Consider the following 21689-nt stretch of genomic DNA (forward strand, 5'->3'; position numbering starts at 1 on the left):
GAATCCCTGTGATGTCATCATTGATGTCACTGGGTACCCAGTAATCCAGAAGCAGCGTTTCTGCATTTGGGAATATTATGCTCAATCAATATGATCGCTGTCTTCAGGGGTTTTTAGTGACCGGTAACTGATTATTTCAGTTCCCTGTCACAGTATAGTGTCAGTGTCAGTGTGACAGCCCAATCCTGCCAATGACACTGTGTGCAGATCTGCGCGGTGCCACCAAACCCAGCTTATAAATTAACGGGCTGCTGGCACAGTGACTGTGCCATTACCTGATCATTTTTTATCGTTCTGTGTTGTAGTTGAATAATTTAAGCAAGCGGACCCACCAGGATGCATTATTTTCATATCCGATACAGGGAGTTATTGCAACAAACGTCCAGTTTTTTGTTTTTTTTCTATTTTGTTTTATCTTGTTGCTAGGCAGCTGTTTATTATAGAGATATGTTCCAAGTAGGGAGAAGATGTTGAAAATTCTAAAGAGCTAAAAAGGAACATTTGAAATATCTTTACATTTTCTGGATGTCACACTGTGTTAAATCAAGAGGGATATGATTCTTCATTGAAAATTCAAAGAATGTGAAATGCTTGATACTACTTTCTATATTTGTGTTTTCTGTTGCTTCGGGGATGATGTACAAGACTTTCCATTTACTTCTGAATAATCACAGTTCTCGCTTTTTCTAAATTGTTTTTTCAAAGACATATTCTTGATGCGAGAAAGAGACCAGAACTTTTCACTCATTATGAAGAACTTGCACTTTCAAAGAAGGCAAACCTTAAGTATGTCTTCATCATTAATGGAAAGCGGGGGAATAGAAAACTTGTCACCTATACAAATTGGAGACTGGTCGCTGTGCAGGATGTATTCCATATTCAAAACCGTATAGGCCATTAACCCTTTCACAACCTGTTCCTTAAAACTACGGTGCTGTGATCATAGGGGTGCAGCAGTTGTGCTTGTGTGATAACCTTTGGGGATAGGGGCACTGCTGTGATTGACAAACACCACCTCGCAGCAACGTCCAGGGTTAGAGAAAACTCTGATCCCACCCATGTAACCCTTGTGATGCCTCGATCAATAGTGATTGCGGCATCACAAAGGAGGGGGACTCCCTTTGTCTCTTATCGTCGGCCCCGGCGATCGCTGCTTTTTTTAAGGCACCACCCAAAGCCCATAAAAAGCCCTCCGGGGCTGTTGTGAGCTAATCCCTGTTAGGGCGTACCTGAAGGATGCCCTAACAGCAGCTGGTGCATTTTATATGCACATGCAGTAATGCATTGGAATACAAAGGAATTCCAGTGCGTTATATAAACAAAAATGTAATTCAAAAGTAAATCTCCCCTCACAGGACAATTTTTTTATTTTAAATAAGGTTTCATAAAATTTAAAACAAAAACGCGCCCGAAAAATAATGAATTAACAGGATTATATAAAAAAAAAAATTAACTCTTTTTATGAAATAGAAATAATCAAACAGAAAAAAATATATAAATTATATATCCTCTTTAATTGTTACAAACCATAAAATTTCATTAAAACATAATTTAATGTTCAGAGAATGATGAGAAAAAAAATCAATGGCTATATGCGGAGCACTATCTATAGGGGGGCTATATGTGGGGCACTATCTATAGGGAGGGCTATATATGGGGCACTATCTACAGGGGCCACTATCTACAGGGGTATCTATGGAGGCCACTATCTACAGGGGTATCTATGTAGGGGACTATCTACAGTGGGCTCTATGGGGGTACTATCTACAATGGGCTCTATGGGGGCACTATCTATAGGCGCTGTATGTGGGGCATGGTCTACAGGGGGCTCTATGTGGGGCACGGTCTACAGGGGGCTCTATGTGGGGCACGGTCTACAGGGGGCTCTATGTGGGGCACTGTCTACAGGGGGCTCTATGTGGGTCACTGTCTACATGGAGCACTGTGGGGCACTGTCTACAGGGGTCTCTATGTGGTGCACTATCTACAGGGGGCTCTATGGGGGGCACTATTTACATGGGTCAGTGTGCGTGTGTGTGTGTGTGTGTGTGTGTGTGTGTGTGTGTGTGTGTGTGTGACAGTGTATGGTACTATTATAATCAGGGACACAGTGTATGGTGATATTATAATCAGGGACACAGTGTATGGTGATATTATAATCAAGGGTACAGCGTATAAGGCTATTATATCTAGGGTGGTAGTGTGTGGCACCATGATAATTATCTTCGTTTATAGGTGCAGAAATGTTTGATAAGTGAGAAGTTGAACACATCTGAGTGGAAAACTGCAGAAATGGGCTGTTCATCATAGTAGTCTGGACCGGATGGAGAAGAAAAGAGAAAAAGAATCTGAGAAGATGACACCTGTGAGTCACTTAATGTAAATGTTTATTCTGCCTCTAATTGGTACTGTAGTCACTGTATGATCTGCAGCGAGATGATGGGTGGTGTTTTTTTTTTTTTTGTGAAACCGCAACTCCCAGCATATCCTTACCATTGTTTGGACTATCCTGGGAGCTGTAGTTTTACGTTGTGTAGTTTTACACCCTGGGCTGGACATATGCCTTACTGCTACATCTCCAAGTACACAGACGTCACGCAGTAAGGTTTAAAGCCATTAGATAACCTACTCACCAGTACGTGCTGCTCTCCTCCTTATCAGCACAAGCAGTAAAGTGCTTCTCTTATGGCTTTTTTCCCTCACTGCTTGAAGTCTGTATACCTCTTACTGCACATGCTGGGCTTTCTTTCTCTCCGTTTGTTTATCTGATGAGAGCAGGTGCTGCACGTCTAAGGTTTCGTTCACATCTGCATTGGGGTCCCGTTCCCATCACCATTGATTTCAATGGAGACTGATCCGGTGCCCATGGTTTACGTTTGTCTCTGTTGTGCATCGGATCCGTCGTTTTGCCGGAAACAATAGTGTATTCGATTACGCTATTGCTTCCGTCAAAACAACGGGTCCGGTGCACAACAGAGACAAACGGAAACCATGGGCACCGGATACATCACCATTGAAATCAATGGTGATGGAAACGGAAACCTCTGGTTTCCATTTGTGTCAATTTGTGACTGTTCAGGGTCCCGTTGTGACGGAAAGCTCAGACGGAACGTCAGAACGGGAGCCCAACGCAGATGTGAACGAAGCCTAACAGAGCTTTACTAGAATGACGTGCAAAGACCTATACATTTGAACACCAGGGGGTGCTATTACAAGCAGCAGATAATTGCCATACAATGCATTTGGAAAGTCTACAGACTATTTCTTTTTTCACATTTTGTTGAGGCCTTGTGCTAAAATAAAAAAAAAACACGTTTTTCCCCATAATCACAAAGGGAAAACAGAATGTTAGTAACATTTGCTAATTTATTGAAAAGTAAAAACTAAAATATTGCATTGACATAAGTATTCGGACCCTTTACTCAGTACTTAGTTGAAGCACCTATGGCAGAGATAACAGCCTCAAGTCTCCGTGGGTATGATTCCACAAGGTTTGATAAGCGCCTCCAGTCTTCTTGGGTATGATGCCACAAGGTTTGCACACCTGGATTTGGGGATTTTCTGCCATTCTTCTCTGAAGATCCTATCAAGCTCTGTCAGGTTGGATGGTGACGTCAGTGGACAGCCATTTTCAGGTCTCTCCAGAGATGTTCGATTGGATTCAAGTCAGGACTCTGGCTAGGCCACTCAAGGATATTCACAGAGTTGTTCCTAAGCCACTCATGTGTTGTCTTGGCTGTTTGCTTAGGGTCATTGTAACGTCTTTTGAAAGGTGAACCTTCTGCCCAGTCTGAGGTCCAGAGCACTTTGGATCAGATCTTCATTAAGAATATATCTGTACTTTGCTCCATTCATTTTTCCCTCAACCCTGGCTAGTCTCTCTGACCTAGCTTCTGAAAAACACCCAACAGCATGATGCTGCCCCCTCCATGCTTCACTGTAAGGATGGTATTAGGCAGGTGATGAGCAGTGCCTGGTTTCCTCCAGACATGACGCTAAGAATTGAGGCCAAATAGTTCAATCTTGGTTTCATCAGACCACAGAATCTTGTTTCTCACAGTCCAAGAGTACTTTAGATGCTTTTTTGAAAACTCCAGGTGGGCTTTCATGTGACTTTTACTGAGGAGAGGCTTCTTTCTGGCCACTCTGCCGTAAAGTCCAGATTGGTGGGTCCTGCAGTGATGGTTGACCTTCTGGAAGTTTCTCCCATCTGTGCACAGGATCTTTGGATATCAGCCAGAGTGACCATTGGGTTCTTGGTCACCTGTCTTACCAAGGCCCTTCTCCCCTGATTACTTAGTTTGGTGTGGCGCCAGCTCTAGGAAGAGTCCTGGTTGTTCCAAATTTTTTCCATTTAAGAATTATGGAGGCCACTGTGCTCTGGGGAACTTTGAGTGCAGTACAATTTTTTTTATGTACCCTTCTCCAGATCTGTGCCTCCACACAATACACGTACAAAGTTACTCTAAAATGTTTATATACAGTGGATATAAAAAGTCTACGCACCCCTGTTAAAATGCCAGGTTTTTGTCATGTCAAAAAATTAGTACAAGATAAATAATTCCAGAACTTTTTCCACCTTTAATGTGACCCATAATAAGTACAATTCCATTGAAAAACAAACTGAAATCATTTGGAGGTTAAAAATAACAAAACTACAATAATGTGATTGCATACGTGTGAACACCCTCTTATAATTGGGGATGTGGTTGTGTTCAGAATTAGCCAATCACATATAAACTCATGTTAAGTAGTAGTCAGTACACAGCTGCCATTATTTAAAGTGATTCTGAGTTACCCCATATAAACTTCAGCTGTTCTATTAGCATTTTCTTGACATTTTCTTTCATGTGACCGCAAAAGCAATGGTCCGTAAAGAGGTTACAACACATCAAAGGCATCTGATTGTTGAAAGGCATCAGTCAGGAGAAGGGTACCAAAGAATTTCCAAGGCATTCGATATACCATGGAACACAGTGAAGACAGTCATCAAGAAGTGGATTACATTTGGCACAACCGTGACATTACCAAGAACTGGACATCCCTCAAAACTTGATGTAAAGACGAGACAAAAATGGTCTGGGAGGTTACCAAGGAGCTGCAGGACTTTCTGGCAGGTACTGGTTGTGTAGTGCATGTGACAACAATCTCCCGTATTCTTCATATGTCTGGGCTGTGGGGTAGGGTGGCAAGACAGAAGCCCGGATATGTTTTGCAATGACCTACATCAAGTCTGCCAAAATCATGTGGGAAAACGTGTTCTGGTCTGATGAGACCAAGGTTTAACTTTTTGGCCATAATTCCAAAAGGTATGTTTGGCACAAAGTCAACACTGCACATCACCAAAAGAACACCATACCCACAGTGAAGCATGGTGGAGGCAGCATTATGCTTTGGGGCTGTTTTTCTGCATCTGGGGCTCTAGCCAAGGTGAATGGAATTATGAACAGTTCCAAATATCAGTCAATATTGGCACAAAACCTGCAGGCCTCTGCCAAAAAGCTGAAGATGAAGAGGAATTTCAACTTTCAGCAAGACAACGACCCATAGCATACATCCAAATCAACAAAAGAATGGCTTCACCAGAAGATCAAATTTTTGGAATGGCCCAGCCAGAGCCCCAACCTTAATCCCATTGAAAATCTGTGGGGTGACATAAAGACTGCTGTACACAGGAGATGCCCTCGCTATCTGACAGATTTGGAGCGCTTTTGCAAGGAAAAGTGGGCAACAATTGCCAAGTCAAGATGTGCAATGCGGATAGACTTCTACCCAAAAAGACTGAATTCCTTCATAAAGTCAAAGGGTAATGCAACAAAGTATTAGTTTAAGGGTGAGCATATTTATGCAACCACATTATTTTTGTTCTTTATTTTTATTTTTCCAGCCTAAAAGATTTCGGTTTGTTTTTCAATACAATTGTACTGACTAAAGGTGGAAAAAGTTCTGAAATTATTCATCTTGGACTCATTTACATGACAAAAACTTGGCATTTTAACAGGGGTGTGTAGACTTTTTTATATCCACTTTGTCTATCTAACAATACACCAATAATTGTTAACCATTGTCATTAGCTCAGTCCCTTACATGCAATCCAATAGACACTTCAAAGCTGTTTTTAGGGGGGCAGTGGGCCCCCCTACCTACTGAGCCCTTGTGCAACTGCACAGGTTGCCCCAATGATATGTCCGCCCCTGGTCAACCCATTCCTTCAACATTTCCCACTGTTTATTGATAATATTTTTAGGTTCATTTGCCACCAGAATCATCGTGGCTTAGAAATAAGAGCTGTCAGTGGGACCGATTTAAGAATTTAACAGCAAAATTAATTCATCCTTTTTTTATCCCCCCCCCCCCCCAACACTGAATCCAACCTTCTCCTCTATGATCATTCTCCATTTATGACATCTCAATCCGATCTGAATGAATGATTAAGCACAGCTAGGATTTTGATAGGCTGTAAATTCTGTATTCTGTAGTAGCACTTTTCACTTAATATTGAGTTATTACCCAGTTGCCACTTAGTCTATCAGCCAGTGGTTAAATCCGGGCTCTATCAGTAAAGTAAATGCCAACACACTATCGCTCTGCAGCAGCCTGCCAGCAGAGAAGACTTGTCGTAGTCATTAACAAGCACAATGTATGCAGAACACCAGAGGGGAATTAAAACCACAAAAAATACCTCAGGGTGGTATTTTTAATATGAGAATTTAATTTGTAATTTCACAGATTAAGAATTTTGGCAGCATTAATCCTTTTATCAGCTCACAGCAGGTAATTTACAGAAGCATAACCATAAGGAGATATTCACTGGCAGAAACACGTCTTTGCATAACGTTAAACATCGGAGCAGTGAAACCTTTTGAAGGGGGGAGAATAAAGATGAAAAATCATTATATTTTAAAGGAAGGTTTTCGTTAAATGCCTCCAGTGAAATTTTTAAGTTCGAGAAATATGGTTTCTGCGTCTAGAAGATAATCATTCTGAAACACAAATCCAGTTGCAAGAGAGAGAGTCCAGTTACGTAGGCAGAGAGCTCGGCTTTAACATTTGAATATGTTTGTTGTCAATGCTTCCTGAAAACAAAGATATGCCTGGCTTCGAAGTATGTAGAATCAGTGGCGTTTTCATCAAAACAAGACAGGGTGTGCCTAAATAAATTGTGCCGCCTATCACGACATAGAAGAGCAAGTCGTTTGGTGGGCTGAACTTCTAGTCCTAGGAATGTAGCCAGTTATCTAACTGGGAACCAGGGACAACAAGGAAAGTTGAGTGCTGAGGCACTTGGTGGGCAGGAATAATGCTTATGAGAACCATCCTATAATTTATAAAAAATTCAAAGAGGATTTCCACCTAAAAAAAATCCTTGTGGGAAAGCGGAGTCCAGTATGGCTGCTATTACAGTTAACCCAAGCCCTCACCCACTGAGATTGTCGTCAAGCTTTTTGAAGGTATACTAAAATGAAATTTATGAATAGAAAATAAAATTTTTAGCAATTCTTGCTGTAATTTACTGCTCTCTTTTGATTTGATCTCTTATTCTGTCTCATATTGCAATCAAAACAGCAAGAAAAATCTATAGAATTCTAGATATCAGCAATTTTTCCACTCATAAACATAAGATCAGATAAGTTTCTGGTTGTCGGCAACTGGCTGCAGCAAGAGCCCTCCTCCACTCCTTTGTCTGTTCCAGGCATGCTAAACCCTGCCACATTAGCAAAAGCCCTCCCTTTCAGCCTTCTGCCAGATAAAAAATAGCTGCTAAATTTCAACATGACTGTTTCATCAAAGGGCAGAAAGTACTGTAGACTAATAAATACTTGCGTATATTTTTGTCTTGTTTATCTTTGTCTTCTATGTTTAGGTCTAGTGTTCCTTTAACCCCTTAAGGACACGGCCAATTTTAGCCTTGAGGACAGAGCAATTTTTTTTAAATTTCCCTCTTTGCATCCTGACGCTCATAACGCTTTTATTTTTTGTACGACGTAGTTGTATGAGACTTTGTTTTTTGCGGGACGAGTTGTACTTTATGTACGTACCATTTTTTGGTACAAATACATTATCGTTTAATTTCTATAAATTTTTAATCAGATTAAAATGCAGAAAAAAAGCAGTTGTGCAGCAGTTTTAATATTTTTTTTTTTACACCTTACACTAATCATCATAAATAATGTTATAGATTTGTTGTACAGGTTGTTACGGTCATGGCGATACCAAATATGTCTATATTATTTTATATTTTGGGACTTATATTTTAAAAAGTTGATTTATTATAAAAAATGTATGTTTCTGTGTATTTTATTTACTTTTTATTTATTTATTTACCATTATTTTTTTTTTACATTCATTTAACTTTTTTTTTAAATCCCATAAAGGGATTTATCATTTTTATTTTGATTTTGTAACTGTAATGTACTGGCATAGATCTATATGCCAGTACATTAGCCTGTTACTGATCGTACACAGGCAGTTGTTAGGGCATACCTCAGTATGCCCTAACAACAGGAAATATGTTCAGACAGCCCTGGGGTCCTTCACTGGACCCTGGGCTGTCTGGCCATACGAGTTGTGGGCTTTGATCGCGTCACAGTTATTTTCTGTGACGCGATCAATGTGCAGTCCCCTCTCCTTGAACGCCGCGATCAGCTGTCATCGCGGCGTTCAAAGGGTTAACAGCGGAGAGAAGATGTTTCTCTCCTCTCCGCTGTCAGAGCGGGGCCGTGGCTGTGTATTACAGCCGTTGCCCCGCTCTCGATCGCACACACAGAGACGGCACAGACGGCTGTCACACAGGACGAGTATGCTCGTCCTAATGCGCGAAGTGCTCGCTGCTCAGGACGAGCATACTCGTCCTGTGTCGGCAACCAGTTAAATTTTCTTAATGGAAATTGTCTCTATACAGTGATATATAGGGCCAGGTGGTGGATCTCAGCATTAATAGGTATTATTAGGCTAATTTAGTGACAAACTAACTGGAATGGTGCTGGAATGGTGGTCATGTAGGTTGTCATTCAGGTATCCCAGGAACAGGTGAAGATAGAAAGCATGGTTTTCCGCTTTTGTCATTCCCTGTCTGTTAGAAGGGTCCACCAAAAATTAGCGGATCACAAGGTCTCCAACTACTGAAACTTCCATTAATCAGCTGTAATCTCCAGGAGAAACTGGCAGGCAGTGTTTCATTCCCCTGCAGCGCTACCACAGGTGAAATTATGTATTACATTGTGCCAATTTAAATCAGTGGGTTATTTATGTAATTTACAGATGGGCCATGTCCTGTGGCAAGAGAGATACTCTTTGTAGCCCCTCTCTCCTATTAATTGATAGAGGTCCCGAATAAAGGGCTTTCCTCTATTAACTCAGAAGGCGCTAACAGTGTTTGAAAGCACGTTTTTTCTAAACAAGAGACAAACCCTTTAACAAAAGAAGACAACACATTGTAACATAGTTGATCAAGTTGAAAAAAAAGGTCTATGAACTCTATAATCCTACCATGATGACCGAAAGGAAGGGAAAAACCCCCTTTTGAGGCAGATGCAGTGGCGTAACTACCACTGTAGCAGCCATAGCAGCTGCTATGGGGCCCGTGGCATAAGGGGGCCCGTGCCGCTATGGCTGCTACAGCGGTAGCGACACCACATTCAATAGTATCTGCGTCCTTAGGACGCAGATACTATTGAACACTATGGCAGGACAGGGAGGTATCTCCCTGCTCTACCATTTACTAGGCTACAGGCCTAGTAAATCACACCGGCCTACACAAGGATCCCGTTGGCGTTGATTCTTTGGAACAGCTCCGTTCATCATGGTAACGGGCCTAGGTGAGTGTATAAAGTTTTTTTGTTTTATTTGTTTGGGTAGGCACTGGACAATATCTACAAGGGGGGGCTGTATGGCACTATCTACAAGGGGGGCTGCTATCTACAAGGGGGAGGTGGAGGCGCTATCTATAGGGGGCTGTATGGCACTATCTACAAGGGGGAGGTGGGGGCACTTTCTAAAAGGAGGTGCTGTATGGCCCTGTCTACAAGGGGGAGGGGGCACTAACTACACAGGGGGAGGGTAGCACTATCTACAGGGGGGCTGTATAGCACTGTCTGTCTACAGTGGGGGCTGTATGTCACAATCTACAGGGGGCACTACCTACAAGGAGGGGCTGTGTTTGGCACCCAGGGGAGGGGGGGGAACCCAGTCAAAAGTTTGCTATGGGGTCCAGTCTTTCCTAGTTACGCCCCTGGGCAGATGCCAATTGTCCCTTAGTAGTGGGAACATTTCTGGCAATCAGAATAAATCCCTCGATCAACATCCCATCTCCAGTAATCTAATATCAATAACTTGTAATATTATATCTTTCAAGAAAGTCACCTAGGCCCCTCCTGAACTTGTTCAATGAATCATCCAACCATCACAACATCTTGTGGCAGCATCCTCTCTAGTCTCACTGCTCTCACCGTAAAGAATCCCCATCTATGATCACTGTGAAACCACCTTTCCCCTAAATGTAGAGGATGCCCCCTTATCATGGTAACAGGGCTATGACAATAAGCTGTCTTTTTTTAAAACAGAATAATCCCAAGTTTTATTACTTACTTTGATACTACAATCCACTCATTCGCTTAATAACCTTGGTTGCCCTGCTCTGCACCCGCTCAAGTTCTGCTATTGTCTTCTTAAACACAGGTGCCCATAATTGTACACAAAATTACATGTGTGGTCTGAAAAGTGATTTTTATGGAGGCAAAACTATGTTCTTGTCATGAGCAGCTATGCGTTTTTTGATGCATTCCGTGATTCTGTTTGCCTTGGCAGCAGCTGCCTGACACTGATTGCTAAAGTTAAGTTTACTATCCATCAATATCCCCAACGCTTTTTCAGTGGAAGTTTTACCATTTAACACATAATTGTACGAAAATTTGCAGATAAAAACAAGGATCTATACGGCGCTGCTGGTTGTAGTGGACAAATGAGATTCCTGGGATCGGGTAAATAGTTTTGTAAAAAACAGTTTTAATTGCAACGCGTTTCAGCACCGAACCGGCGCTTTCATCAGGCATAGGTTTACAGAAGAAAAGAGACAGGTTTATATAGCGCCAGTTCAGACTGGATAATTGCACAAAAAAACCGCGAAAAAACAGCAGCAGGTCAAAGTTCAAAAAATGTATATGTACAATCCAATAAAACAAATCATAATATAATTACATGGAAGACAGATAAAAAGTATAAATAATAAAAAGGCTGTGTACTCAACAAAAGGATGTTTTTAGGAGCGTGGCAAGTTTAAAACTAAAATGTGTAAATAAATGTCATCGTTTTATTAGTTTTATTGACAGGAAAAATGTACAAGGTGACATCGGGAAAATGGGGTGGGTAAACGTTATTTAACTAAGGGTTTGTATGTATTGTATGTATTGTTCTGGTTTCCGTGGCGACATGTAAACTAAACATAACATACAGTATCACTCCCTAACAATACATACAAACCCTTAGTTAAATAACGTTTACCCACCCCATTTTCCCGATGTCACCTTGTACATTTTTCCTGTCAATAAAACTAATAAAACGATGACATTTATTTACACATTTTAGTTTTAAACTTGCCACGCTCCTAAAAACATCCTTTTGTTGAGTACACAGCCTTTTTATTATTTATACTTTTTATCTGTCTTCCATGTAATTATATTATGATTTGTTTTATTGGATTGTACATATACATTTTTTGAACTTTGACCTGCTGCTGTTTTTTCGCGGTTTTTTTGTGCAATTATCCAGTCTGAACTGGCGCTATATAAACCTGTCTCTTTTCTTCTGTAAACCTATGCCTGATGAAAGCGCCGGTTCGGTGCTGAAACGCGTTGCAATTAAAACAGTTTTTTACAAAACTATTTACCCGATCCCAGGAATCTCATTTGTCCACTACAACCAGCAGCGCCGTATAGATCCTTGTTTTTATCTGCAAATTTTCGTACCCAAGCGGTCTCCTTTGGCGACCGGCCCGGATCTGGCAGCAGCTACCTCGTGGACCCCAGTGCTCAACTCTTCTAACCCACACGGTGAGCATTTATATTTCTTCACCTTCTTACACCACCTTCTTGATCCATACCAAGTGGCGCCGTGGCTTTTTCTCTCCCCGTTCTAACACATAATTGTAAAATTGTTAGCTCAGCCTAAGTGCATAACCTTACATTTATCCACATTATACTATATTTGACATTTCTCCACCCATGCCTCCAGCTTCCCCAAATCCCTCTCTTTCATTATATTATACCCCTGTGTTGATTACTTTACAGAGCTTAGTATCATCTGCAAATATTGGAATTTTATTCTGTAAACCCTCTACAAGGTCATTTAAAAAACATATTAAAAAGAGGGGCTCAATACGGACCCCTGTTGTACCCCACTAGTAACTGTGACCCACCCTGAGGATGTACCATTAAGAACCACCCTCTGTTTTCTATCTCTGAGCAAATTTTTAACCCAATTACACATATTTTCCCCCAGGCCCAGCATTCCCATTTTATGTACCAACCTTTTATGTGGCACAGTATCAACGGCCTTTAAAATGATTCACCCCGATCCAGTCTAGCGCTTACCCCTTCACAGAAGCTAATCAGATTAGTTTGACAGGACAGATTCCTCAACCCATGCTAATAATTTCTTAGAAAAAATGTCAAATATTTTACCCACAATGGAGGTTAAACCTACAGGTCTATAGTTTCCAGGCTAACTTTTTGACTTTTTTTTATATTAGCACCACATTTGCTATGCGTTAGTCCTGTGGAACAGATCGTGACAGGATAGAATCTGTTAATATTAGAAATAAGGGTCTTCCTATCATTCTTTTTGAACTGGGGGGTGTCTACCATTCAGACCCGGTGATTTGTCCATTTTAGTTATTTTAAGGTGGCTGGCTTTATTGCTGGGTTAAAGAGGCTCCGTCACCAGATTATAAGTGCCCTGTCTCCTACATAATGTGATCAGCGCTGTAATGTAGAGAACAACAGTGGTTTTTATTTTGAAAAACTCATTTTTAAGCAAGTTATGAGCAATTTTAGATTTATGCTAATTCGTTTCTTAATGACCAACAGGGCGTGCTTTTTACTTTTTAACAACTGGGCGTTGTTAAGAGAAGTGTATGACGCTGACCAATCGATGACCAATCAGCGTCATACACTTCTCATTGTTCCAACCCATTGTTAGTGTGAATGTGTAGTGAAAGAAGCTGGGCTGGAACAATGAGAAGTGTATGACGCTGATTGGTCGCTGATTGGTCAGCGTCATACACTTCTCTTCACAACGCCCAGTTGTTAAAAAGTAAAAAAACGCCCAGTTGGTCGTTAAGAAATAATTGGCATAAATCTAAAATTGCTCATAACTTGCTCAAAAAATGATAGTTTTTCAAAATAAAAACCACTGCTGTTCTCTACATTACAGCGCCGATCAGATTATGTAGGAGATAGGGCGCTTATAATCTAGTGACAGAGACTCTTTAAGCAGACGACATTAAATGGAGAATTTAGTTTATCCATAATCATGTCATCGGTCATTGGAATAACCTGTGAAAATACAGTAGAGAAAAATGCGTTTAACACAAGAACTAATAATTACTGGTTATTATTTTTGTAAATTTCTCAATTTTATATAAGTAATTTTCATCTTTTACACAACTCCACCTAGCATTATTACATTTTTCATGATTTTATTTTAGGAAGTTGCAGCTTTAACCCGTTTCCTTTTTTTTTTTTCTTGCAGTGTCTTCCATTTTTACTGTACCGAATGTGAAGTTACAGCCAGAAGTTGGAGACCACATGCGGATGTATGGAAAAAACAATAGTTTCAGTAAAAGCCTCTCAAACAGCAAGCACTGATGATCTAGTGTCATGTGGCAGGATTTAGGTGGGTGCACAGTAGATTGTTCCGGAAAAAGAAATAGAATTCTGCCAGGAAATAGACTAAATGTAAAATATGTTCCTTGCATGTGAATTATGAATGTAATAAACGTATGTATTTGGTAACGCTACGGAGTGTGACATATGGTGTATGGGTGGAATATTAATAATCTCATTGGGTACTGTACATATTTTTCAGGTGTTTTTTTTGGAGCCCCGGTTGGTCATCAGAGCCACGGATATTATGGCACTTATTGAAAAATGTTCTCAGAATTAAAGGGGTATTTTCTGATTGTTGACATTCATGGCCAATCTGCAGTGACTCTGCTATTTTATGTAACTCCTATAGACTTAAGGGCTCTAGTACAGAGCTTTTGTGTGCCGCCGTACAGGCTTTATCAGGTGCCGTATATACGGACATAGTCTCTAGAATCATTGCGTGGAATCTGACAGAAAAAAACAAAAATCACACAGAAGCTACAGAAGTGGTCAGGAGAATGAATATACCTCCCGTCCTGGCTGGAGGTAATGTATATTCATTCTCATGACACATGAGTAGCGTTATAGTGTGTTTATGTGGCTGCACATAGCGATATAGCTATATCGCTATCTGCAGTGTAAACGAATGGAGAGAAGTGTATGACGCTGGTTGGTCACTGATTGGTCAGCGTCATACATTCCTCTGTACAACGACCACTTGGTTATATAGTAAAACACGCCAAGTTGTCCATTGAGAAACTCATTAGCATAAAGCTAATATAGGTCATAACTCCGTAAAAAATGATCGTTTTTCTAGATAAAAAACACTGCTGTAATTTACATTACAGCGCCGATCACATCATGTACAAGATAGGCCACTTATAATGTGGTGACAGAGCCTCTTTAAATAATGTAGGTGAGGGTCCCAAAGGTTTTCTATTAACGGAAACCTCTGAGCAGCAGCAAAGGGGTTCGAGTGTTCCAAACTGGTAAAAATCAGTGGTGGTCACAAACCACAGGCTTCACAAATTTTATCTTCTCACAAGTATCTATAACATATCAAAAGATAATTTTGAATGGATTTTCCCTTTAAAGAGGTATTCCTAAAATCATAAATTATCACCTATCCACAGGATAGGTGATCATTTTCTGATTGATGGGGGTCCCACCGCTGGGGCCCACTTCATTTATGAGAACGGGTGTCCCAAACCCCCAGATCCTCCTCACTGCTTGACCCCAGTGAGGAGGACATTGAATGGAGCGGCGGTGGAGCTTGTGGGCTGCTGCTCCATTCAAAGTCTATAGGACAGACAAAAACAGTCGAGTACAGCACCCGGCTGTTTCCCTCATTCTCATAGACCTTGAATGGATCGGCAGGCATATATCCAATATCAACTGCTAAAATCCTAAGACTGAGAGAGGGAGGTGGTTTCTCTTGGTGACAGAAAAAGCAGCCCTCTATGAGCTAATATGGTAGCTGTCAGAGCCAGTCCTAGAAACTGAAGTTAGAGGAAGCAAAAACTGCCCCTATTTACTATACATGATGTCTTAATAGCATGGTACGGTAATTTTCATATTTTTCTGGTTCTTTGCATTGTCATGAATGACATGATTAAATTAAAGGAAATTTTTGTATTTAGATTTCCATTGCATGCTAAGCCTTCTTGACAAGACCTGGGTGTGTTTTGGTCAGCAGCCTAGAAACTGGTTAAGCAGCTACAGGTGACCACACTTGGATCTCCATGCTTTTGTGGAGAATAACAGTCACCCTCTATGTAACAGATGTGTCGGTAGTGTATATTGCTTAGACTCCACCAGTCCTTCTGCTTTTTTGCTTTCACACAGAGGACTCCATAGAAAAATTCCAACAACCCCCGTTTTAGCACTGGTTCACGCAACTACAACCCTTGCCACCAACCCACTTTCAATGGCCAATTCCTCTCTCTCTCTCATTTGCTAATATTACAAAAACCGTGGGGAAGACTTTCACCCAGTGTTTCACCTAAACTTGGCCCCGCTCTCCTTCCAGGAGCATGGTCTGCCTCTATGGTATGTACGCCCTTGCCCTTGCCCTTGCCCCATTGAGTTTTGATGGAGCCTGGTGGAACCAACCTTGACAATAGTGGTTGCATGTCAAAAAGATCAAATCACAACTGTGATATGGGGGTCCAGACATTCCTAATAGCTCCATAAACTTGCAGATGCAGATTTACTCAAAAATCATAGTACATAAACCCAAAAAGTTTTTGCTAATCCCGGCTTGATTCTAAATGATGTATTACCAGTGTTGATCGAATCTCCTGTACACAAATAGATACGGAATTGTATTTCTGTATACTAACAGGAAAAATTTTTCAGTACATGTACTACTAGAATTGGACAGCCGAATTCTAACTATCCCTCACGACCATAACGATATGACAAAATGGCTAGGTTGCCCTATGCCTACTACTACTTTGAGCTGGCCGGTTTTGAAATGTCTTTATTCTTCTTACATAAAAAATGAGGTTTGTAATGTATTAGCCAAACAGAATGAGATCCAGAGCTGCCAGTCAAACTTTATGGTTGCTTTGGTTCATATGTTTTTGAAGGTTTCGCCACAGATGCTGTAACTTAAAACTTTTTAAAAGAAGTTGCTGCTATAATGACTGAATGATGGGTATGTTGTACTGCTGGAAACTAGATAGGCAGGAATGACACCACTAACTGTAGCAGAAGGAAATCATTATACACCGCATCTGCTTTGTGTGTAGAGGGAGACTACTTTTATACATCTCCCCCTGCCACTCCTTGGTGTTGAAGCAAGAGGAGGATCTGTACCCCTTCTCTGTTTGCACTGTATGAGGATACAATACCCTAGTCTTAAATCCCTTCAACTGTCATAAAGTACATACTATACAATTAGAATAGACTGACCCTTCCTTTTCTGTAGAGATCACTTCTCAGTAATCATCTCATTATCATTAGAGGGCAGGATTACATTGAAAGGTAACACCTCTATATAGAGAACACAGGATCCACCATTCATAATAGACTGACCCTTCCTGTTCTGTAGAGATTACTTCTCAGCAGTCGTCTCATTATCATCACAGGCACAATTACACTGACAGGTAACACATGTATATAGATAACACCGGACCCACCATTCATAATAGACTGACCCTTCCTGCTCTGTAGAGCTAACTTTCCAGCAGCCGCACGATTATCATCAGAGGTCAGGATTACAATGAAAGGGAACCTCTTTGTTAGTATAAAACTAGAGGCAAATAACACAGGTCACACTAATAACAATAGTTGATGGACGGTTTACTTTCTCCACCCACATGCCTGTATAGTGACCTCTGCATATGCCACAGAGCATGCCCACAGCACTCACCCATAGAAGTCAATGAGTCATTTTCTGACTGAGGTTTTGTTATGTTATATCTGCTGTACAGCAAATCTGTGGAACTGCAGTTCACAACTCAGAGCAGCAGCTCCAGCAAAATGGCTGCCACCATAATCATAAACGGAAAATAGAATAAAAAATATATAATCCGCAAATAAAAACAAATTAGAAAAAAAAAGTATGTTTCAGTGAATGTTATTAGAAAATAAGGTGATAAATTCCCTCTAAGGATCTATGTTCAGATGTGGCGAGTTTGTCCCAGATTTTCGGCAACAATTTACAGGACAATAGGGGAGTTTTTCAAATCCATTTACATATAGTGGAAAAAAAGCTGTGCAGATTATGTTGAAGAAGTGTTCCGTATTTTCACGCTGAATTTCACTCTATGCAATGAAAAAGGTGAAGTCCACTGAAAATGTGCCGCAAAAGTTGTAGTAGATTTGTGGCCGTTTTGCAGCAAAATCTGCGGTGGAAAAATTCTGCTACATCTGGACCCTCACCCTAAATGTAAGTGAATTGAGTAAAATTTAAAATTTTTAATATAAAAATAATTTTAATTATTTCCAGCTTGCTTTAGGTTACATGTAATCTGATGTACTTTCCTAACATGTTTCTCCCTGTAATACACACAAAATCCTATAAATACATTTCTTATATAAAGCATGAATGCCTTTCATTTGTACAATGGTGATGAACATACTTTTTTTGTGATTACTTGCTGATAGGCGACACAAATTTCACCTCCTCCGGGCAAAATAATACTGATAAAAATAATTTAAATATTTGCTTTTGGCAATTTCCACCGAAGGGGTGAAATTTAAATACGTGAATCTGACTGAAATATTAAGTATTACATTAGCATAAAATAGTTTTCAACTACTGCACTCAGAAGTAGGGTTAAAAATGAAGCAAATTACAATTGCAAATTTCCACAATCTATTTGGCATCAAATACAGAAAGATTTATCTACAGTTACAAGTGGTAAATTACAAATTTTGACATATTTGGATTTTATTATTATTTTTTGTATGCAAAGTGATACACTGTAATGCTTAGTGCAGGGCCTGAGGGGGCGGAGAACAACACGTATTTAAAGAACACCAAAGAACGAATCCTTGTGTCATGCTCCGCCCCCTCAGGCCCTGCTCTAGGCAGAACAGTGTATCAGTTTTGTTCAGAGGTTTCCTTTAATTTGCAGCTGCAACCCAACTTTTTAGGGAATCCATTGAGTTCAATGAGGCTTTTCGTTAACATTGTTTGATGGAAATGTTCAAGTACCTTGTACCTTTGGAATTCAATGAGAGTCTAAGCTTTTAGTTTTTATATGACTTGTCAGAAGATCACTTTAGATTTCCTTTTATGGTAACTTTTTGTAGGCATCTGTTTAAAGGGCTATTCCCACTAGAGATATTTATAACAAATCCACAGGGGCCCCACCTCCATAACTCCTACAGACTTCCAAGGAGAAAGCTGACCACCACTCCACTTCTCCTGCTCCTATACGTAGTAGGAGCAGAAGACCGCAGTAAGAAAGTAGTAGAGTCATTTTATGGTTGGGCTGGAGTTAATGGGGTTTTTTCAGGACAATAAACCCTGCCCATGTGCCCTATTAGGGCACATAGACATAGAGAGGGTCCCCCAGTTGGAACTCTCTCAATGAGCCAGCTCAGTGCCCCCTGGGGCATCCGCCACATTTATGTATTAAATAGGGAAATGTATGCCTAGACAAGGCTTTACCCAGTGATCAGTGCTGATTGCTGGGGGTGAAAGAAGCCGGACCTGTGGCGATCAGCTTATCACCGCACCGGCTTAATTTAAAAAGGTAGTCTTCGTGACACAACCCCTTTTAAGTTTTAACCACTTATGCAACAATTGATTTTATTTTTAGTGCTACAGTGCATTGAAAATAAATGACTTAAAGAGACTCTGTCACCACATTATAAGTGCCCTGTCTCCTATATAAGGAGATCGGCGCTGTAATGTAGATGACAGTAATGCTTTTTATTTAAAAAAACGATCTTTTTTCACAACGTTAGGAGCGATTTTGGTTTATGCTAATGAGCTTTCTTAATGCCCAAGTGGGCGTACTTTTACTTTCGACCAAGTGGGCGTTGTACAGAGGAGTGTATGACGCTGACCAATCAGTGACCAATCAGCATCATGCACTCCTCTCCATTCATTTACACTGCACTAGCGATATAGTTATATTGCTATGTGCAGCCTCATACACAAGCCCTAACATTACTACAGTGTCCTGATGATGAATACACATGACCATCCAGCCTGGACGTCATGTATACTCAGAATCCTGACACTTCTGACTCTTTTTTTGTGAGATTCCGGCAAGTGAAACCAAATCTCGTTTAGCTCCGTGATCTCGCGAGATTTGGTTTCACTTGCCGGAATCTCACAAAAAAAGAGTCAGAAGTGTCAGGATTCTGAGTACACATGACGTCCAGGCTGGATTTCATGTGTATTCATTATCAGGACACTGTAGTAATGTTAGGGTTTGTGTATGTAGCTGCACATAGTGATATAACTATATCGCTAGTGCAGTGTAAATGAATGGAGAGGAGTGCATGATGCCGATTGGTCAGCGTCATGCACTCCTCTGTACAACGCCCACTTGGTCGAAAGTAAAAGTACGCCCACTTGGGCATTAAGAAAGCTCATTAGCATAAACCAAAATCGCTCCTAACGTTGTGAAAAAAGATCGTTTTTTTTAAATAAAAAGCATTACTGTCACCTACATTACAGCGCCCATCTCCTTATGTAGGAGACAGGGCACTTATAATGTGGTGACAGAGCCTCTTTAACATCTTGTGTCTACAGCTTCTATGCAGAGCTATGTGTGTCTCCATAACTACAGACTACAAAAAAGCTCTGTGTAGTCTGATCCTACTTATTGACACATTGCTATGCATAGGTAGGATATGTTTTATTCAAGACTATCTACATAGTTATGTTGAAAAAGGTAATGTCCAGCACTCGATCCGATAAAATCCCAAACTTGAATTCATAACTTTAAAACAAAGTAAAAAGATTGTTTTAAAGTTCTGAATTAAAGTTTTGGATTTTATGGGATCGAGTGCTGGATTTGACCTTTTTCAACATATCTACTGTTTCTATCTGCTGCCGACGCAGAATAGTTTGCCTACAAGCACCAAATTATATTACAGCGTGGTGTCAAATATCTGAGGTGCATGGTGAGCGGACCAACGTTTTCTCCTATATTTTTCTAACTACGGTACATAGTTGCTTCATTTTTGACTGCATTGGAGGAATAATGAAAACTTCATTGCAAAGGTGAACATATCCTTTTAAGTATATTAAGTGTTACAACTTATTTTTTTATTTTTTTTACAGTTAACTTTATTTTATTTTTATTTTTTTATAGAGTTTAGTTAGAAAAGCTCTGACTTGTATAAAGTCTCCGGTGCTGACTGAAATACTGACTTTTTTCCATTGTGGGTATTTATTAATGTTGATGCCCTTGTTTGTTTTGATGTTTGTTTTGTCTGTGTTTTTTGTATTTTTTTTTTTAGAGGTGTTTTAGAACATGTCCTATGCGTAATGTGCTAAATTATTAATACCAGGACAGCAGCCGAGTCCCACCAGACTGTCTTTATGCTCTTCCAACATTCGATGAAGTGTCTTAACATAAAAGCGTGTTTGAGTTGAAGTGGCTGGTAGCCTGGGATGACATTTGAATTCACAACGGACAATGCAAAAATGACAATGACTGTAGAGATGGCTGCGGAAGATTTAAATTATTGGTTTCTTTCCATAAAAAATATGAGGGATTCTGTCAAATGGTCCCTAGCTGGTTTTCTTCTTTTTTTTTTTTCAATGGAAAAAAAACGAAACATTTTTGAACTATAGCCCTGCTGATTTAATTTCTCAATATATCTTTATAGAGGTCAGACCTCTGTTTTTCAGGTATGAATCTCCAAATCCCCTGTATAGACATATATAGAGATAAGTGATAAAATTCAGGCTTCCTGCAGCCACCACTAGGAGGAGCTAAGTGCATACTGTTTTATTATTGAGTTCAATGTATAAACTGTATGCAGTAAGCTCCTAAGCTCCCCCTAGTGTTGGTAGCAAGCAAACAAAATTGTATCACTTAACTGGGGGAATTTGGAGTTCTGTATCAGAAAAACAATGTTCCGACTGCTATTAAGATATAATAAGAAATTGATCAGCAGAGAACAATGGACCTAAAAATTACACAGAGTTAAAATGTGGACATTCACTTTTAAGCAATGTATATACTGTAGTATGTCCATGGAAAGCCAGTTGTTAGCTGAATTATACAGTGGTCATTCCAGAAACGTGAAATTGGTTTGTGTTGTTTTCCATGAGGATTAAATTTGTCTGAATGGCTCTTTGGGAAACAGACGTCCTATAGAAATATATAGGTTACTACAGCATCACGC

General features: G+C 40.2%; 1 protein-coding gene across 3 annotated transcripts in view; it reads left to right on the forward strand.

Annotated features, from left to right (window-relative positions):
- The window catches only part of CDK14 (cyclin dependent kinase 14), a 399726-nt gene that overhangs the window by 307810 nt on the left and 70227 nt on the right, over positions 1 to 21689 (forward strand). For all 3 annotated transcript variants that reach the window (XM_075827675.1, XM_075827674.1, XM_075827676.1), the window contains one exon: positions 13747 to 13890. In XM_075827675.1, the coding sequence (XP_075683790.1) occupies positions 13747 to 13862 (116 nt within the window). In that variant the 3' untranslated portion in view covers positions 13863 to 13890. The remainder of the gene's footprint in view (positions 1 to 13746; positions 13891 to 21689) is intronic.

This window comes from Rhinoderma darwinii, chromosome 5 (genome assembly GCF_050947455.1).
Source record: "Rhinoderma darwinii isolate aRhiDar2 chromosome 5, aRhiDar2.hap1, whole genome shotgun sequence".
NCBI lineage: Eukaryota > Metazoa > Chordata > Amphibia > Anura > Rhinodermatidae > Rhinoderma > Rhinoderma darwinii.